The sequence below is a fragment of the Nansenia antarctica genome (genome assembly GCF_963989245.1).
Source record: "Nansenia antarctica genome assembly, chromosome: 1".
Classification (NCBI taxonomy): domain Eukaryota; kingdom Metazoa; phylum Chordata; class Actinopteri; order Argentiniformes; family Microstomatidae; genus Nansenia; species Nansenia antarctica.
Window position 1 is genome coordinate 34,607,059 of NC_137674.1, and position 4,156 is coordinate 34,611,214.

The 4,156-nt window shown below is 50.9% G+C and overlaps 1 protein-coding gene across 1 annotated transcript in view; it reads left to right on the forward strand.

Moving 5' to 3' along the window:
- kif26ab (kinesin family member 26Ab) overlaps nucleotides 1–4,156 on the forward strand; it is a gene marked incomplete at both ends in the record, with an annotated part of 49,754 nt that overhangs the window by 482 nt on the left and 45,116 nt on the right. Inside the window, 2 exon segments of the mRNA XM_080550579.1 lie at nucleotides 166–329; nucleotides 423–767. Of these exon segments, the coding sequence (XP_080406705.1) occupies nucleotides 166–329; nucleotides 423–767 (509 nt within the window).

The following is a 4,156-nucleotide window of genomic DNA, read 5'->3' on the forward strand; positions in this document are numbered from 1 at the left end:
CTAAAAAAGGTCTAAAAAGATCTTAAATTTGGCTTGTTGAAACTTGTAGGAAGCCTGTATATAAGTGCAGTCCATTTACGTATTTACTTACCATGTCGTTTGAGGTTGATTGTGACAGTTAATTTCAGTTAAGTTTAAACTTTCCCGCTCTTTTTTCCTCTGTAGGATCCGGGCTACGCCGCCTTCCTGTTCGACCAGCTCCAGGTCCCCGGGGGTCATGAGGGCGTGGCGGGGTGTAAGGTGTGCTCCACCCCCCTCCACCAGCTTAGGCAGGAGGCCCTGCAGACGGTCAGCAGCCCCCCCGACATGATGCCCTCCCTGCCCTCCCTGCCCCACAGCACCACCACCACCACCACCACCCTCTCAGGGCAGCAGCACCACCTCCCCCCTAGGCTGATGCTCTCCTCCTCCTCCTCCTCCAGCATCCCCCACCACACCACCAGGCACTCCCACAAAACCTCCCACCCTCACACCACCGTCCTCCCCGTGGGGGGGGAGAGGCGCAGGGGGACGGGCTGGCCGCAGGGGTCGGCTGGCTCTTCCTCCTCTGCCGTGGTGGGCGGGGGGCCTAAGACCAGCGTCCAGGTGACGGTGGGGGGGGGCCAGCTGACGGGGACCCTGGGCTCGGTCACCATCCAGGCCCAGCAGTACCTGGAGGGGATGTGGAGCATCTCCAGAGTCAACAACTTCCTGCCTCAGCCTAGCCCGGTACGTTCCAGAACCTTCTTCTTCACACTCTTCCATTACTGGGGCGGCTGTGGCTCAGGGTAGAGCCGGTGTCTAATGATCGCAAGGTCGGCAGATCAGCGGTTCGAATCCCGGCTGGCCACATGTCGAGGTGTCCCTGGGGCAAGACACTGAACCCCAAAATTGCTCCCAATGAATGAGTGTGTGAATGTGTGTGTGAATGGGTGAATGAGAGGCCGTTGTAAAGCTCTTTGGAATAAGGCGCTATATAAGTCAGTCCATTTACCATTATTCGTTTGACGTTTTTGCTGTGGTCAGCTTCTTCTGCCTGTGGTAAAATAAAGAAAAAAGCGGGGGGAAGTGTTTTTTTTTATGGGGAAAAAAAGTATGTTCGTGACCCTATGAATTGAGAACCTTGACCCTTCCAGGGTCTATCCTGTTGGATATACTACTGCATTTATGACCTCAACCAAAATGAACTCTCCACAGCAGACCTAACTCAGACCCTCTTGCAGGAGGAGTGATGACCTCTCATTCCTCAGGAGTCATGTGACCCAGGGGTCAGCGGTGGAGACCAGTACTAATCTTCCGACCTCCCTCCTCAAGGGCGAATGACCACCTCACCTCCATCTTCTTCTCATTAGTGTTCTTCTCCAGGGCATAGGAGAGCTCCAGAGCTCCTCCTGTGTTTTGTTGAAACTCACCGATACATGTGGAGACATTCCTGCCTTGTGTCTTCATGGTAGAAAATATTTAGCTGACGCTTTTATCCAAATCTGTCAGTACACGTATATATATATATATGGTCCCAGCGGGAATCAAACCCACAACCTAAGCGTTGTTAGCGACCATGCTCTACTGACAGAGCCACAGTGGACCACGGTATGCTGTGGCCTGGTGGGTTAGGGTTAGCAGGGTTAGCAGGGTTAGCAGGGTTAGCAGGGTTAGCAGGGTTAGGGTTAGCAGGGTTAGGGTTAGCAGGGTTAGCAGGGTTAGGGTTAGCAGGGTTGGGGTCAGCAGGGTTAGGGTTAGCGGGGTTAGGGCTAGCAGGGTTAGGGTTAGCAGGGTTAGGGTTAGCAGTCAGAGGGACATCTGGTCTCCATCTTGAATCCTGACTCCTTACACGCCGCTGTGATATTCCACACCGGAGACTCTGAGTGTCCTGAGCAAAGTCACAAATCATTCTAGCAGGTTGCTAATCTGATTTATTCCCGTCCCATTCAATTATTGTCATCATATAATGTCATCGCGTGATGACTTCTGAGTTGTTCTTTGGTCCTCTTTGGATTTTGTGTTTCTGTTTCCCCACTTTGATGAAAGAAATCACTGCCTTTTAAGACTGCGGCCACTCAATTACGGCGTTTGTCAATGTTAAGCATTTATGCATGGGGGCTTGTTGGCCTCCTCCTGTTCCTTTTAAATGTCAACAAGTGCCTTTGGTATCGGTTTGTGGGGAGGAGGCCCCCGCCGAAAGCTTTTAAGCAGCATGTGTGCAATCTCGGGCGAATCAAAGGGCCCTGGCATAAAAGGGAGAGAGTGAATTGTGTTCTTCCCCCCAAAGTATCTAAAAGCAATTAGAGCCACTGGGAGTTGGGCCGGGGTTTACAATGTCACGTAGCCGGGACTATGGGGGGGTGGAGGGGGGTGGGGGGGGGGGCGTCCTCTGAGAGAGAAATGTCCCTCCAGGACACAGACTTACAAACACAGCAGAAATGTTGCCTGGTGTTATTTTCTAAAGCTTGTTTTTTCTCTTTCTTTCTTTCTTTCTTTCTTTCTTTCTTTCTTTCTTTCTTTCTTTCTTTCATTAAAGCCGAGATCCCTCAGATTGACAAAAAAAAACTAACCGCCACATGAGCTAGCGAAGGGTTGGGGAAGCGCTCTGCTGTGTGCCGAGAGGCAAGGGCTTTAATTTTGTGATTCCCTACTTGATTTCTTTTCGGAAGAAGAGCAAAGGGAGGATGCGGTGCGGTGGGGGGGGGGCTGGCAGACAAAGGGATGGAGATGGCCTCTGTTAGACTGACATCCAACAGAGTGTCCTATTCAGGAGGCCTCAGGGCTCTGCACCAGCACTCTCTCTCTAGACCCATTATCGGGGCACTTTGAAAGTTTATCTGGTGAAATGGCTCTGGCACTGACTGAAATATGGAAGTCTCTGACTTAAACGGAACGATAGAATTCAAATAGAAACAACAACCTCTCAGAACAGATGGGACAAGGGCTTCACACAAATGGGTACCTTAAACGGAGGTGACAGCACATATGAGCGCCTCGGCTTTGTGAGGCTCTGCCTGTTCTCGCTCTGTAGAAAAACCCCTGTACCCCCCCCCCAAAAAAACCTGACAGAGCAGAGTCAAAGGCGTCTGCTAAGCTCTCCTCTCTCCCCCACTATTGTTCGTTTAACACCTCTCCCCTTCTGGACCTTTTGGTGTCGGATTTGGTTAGATTAACTGCTCAGAAACTATTAAGTAGTGAAGACAACCGTGGCGTGAATACTGAATAACTGTATTGACTTAACACGGGGGGGGGGGGGAGGGGTGCTAACAAAAAACCGACTAAGTCATTGAGGCCAAATCTGCGATTTTTGCTCTCTCTGCCTCTCTCTCACGAAAATCCACATTCAGACGTGCGCTAAGCTGCTAAGAGTGAACGCTCTTGACCCCCGTGGCTTTTAGAGTGTGTTGTTGGTCCCGACGGTTGGCCCGACACGACCCTTTGGCCTCGTTCGTCTGTTTGCCCATTTCAAGCCCTTGGGGGACCATCTGGACCGCTGCCCTGCCTCCTCCATGCAGCTGGGCACCTATGGCACGCTGCCACTGGGAGAGATGGAGAGGAAAGAGAAACAGCAGGAGAGAGAGGGGGGGAGGGGGGGGGGGGAGAGAGAGAGAGAGAGGGGGGGGGGGGGAGAGAGAGAGGAGAGAGGAGGAGAGAGGGAGGAGAGAGAGAGGGAGAGAGAGAGAGAGGGGGAGAGAGAGAGGAAAGAGAGAGAGAGGGGGAGAAGAGAGAGGGGGGGGAGAGAGAGAGAGAGAGAGAGGGAGAGAGAGAGAAAGGGGGAGAGAGAGGGGGAGAGAGAGAGAGAGAGAGAGAGGCCCATTTCATATTTGTGACAGGGGTCTGGTTAAAAAGTCCATAGGAAAATTGTTGAAAAATATATGTGACACAGTCTGATCATTTGGTCCTCATGTCGGGATCGGACCTTTCTTTCAAAAAATTTGAACACATTTCCACGTCGCTAAAAATCAATGACCCATCGCTAGTCGACTAACACAGCTTGTTTTGTGAGCCTGCTAACAATGTAAAGTAGTGTTATAGTTAACTAGGTAGCAACGACGTCGAAACATAGTTCCGTGTTTCAAAAGAAATGTCTGAACATTTTGATTGTCTAGAAGACTAGAACGTGTCACATATCCATTCTTAAATCAAATGTACCCAATGATCTTTTTAAATATGAATGCCATTTAGGCCTATACAT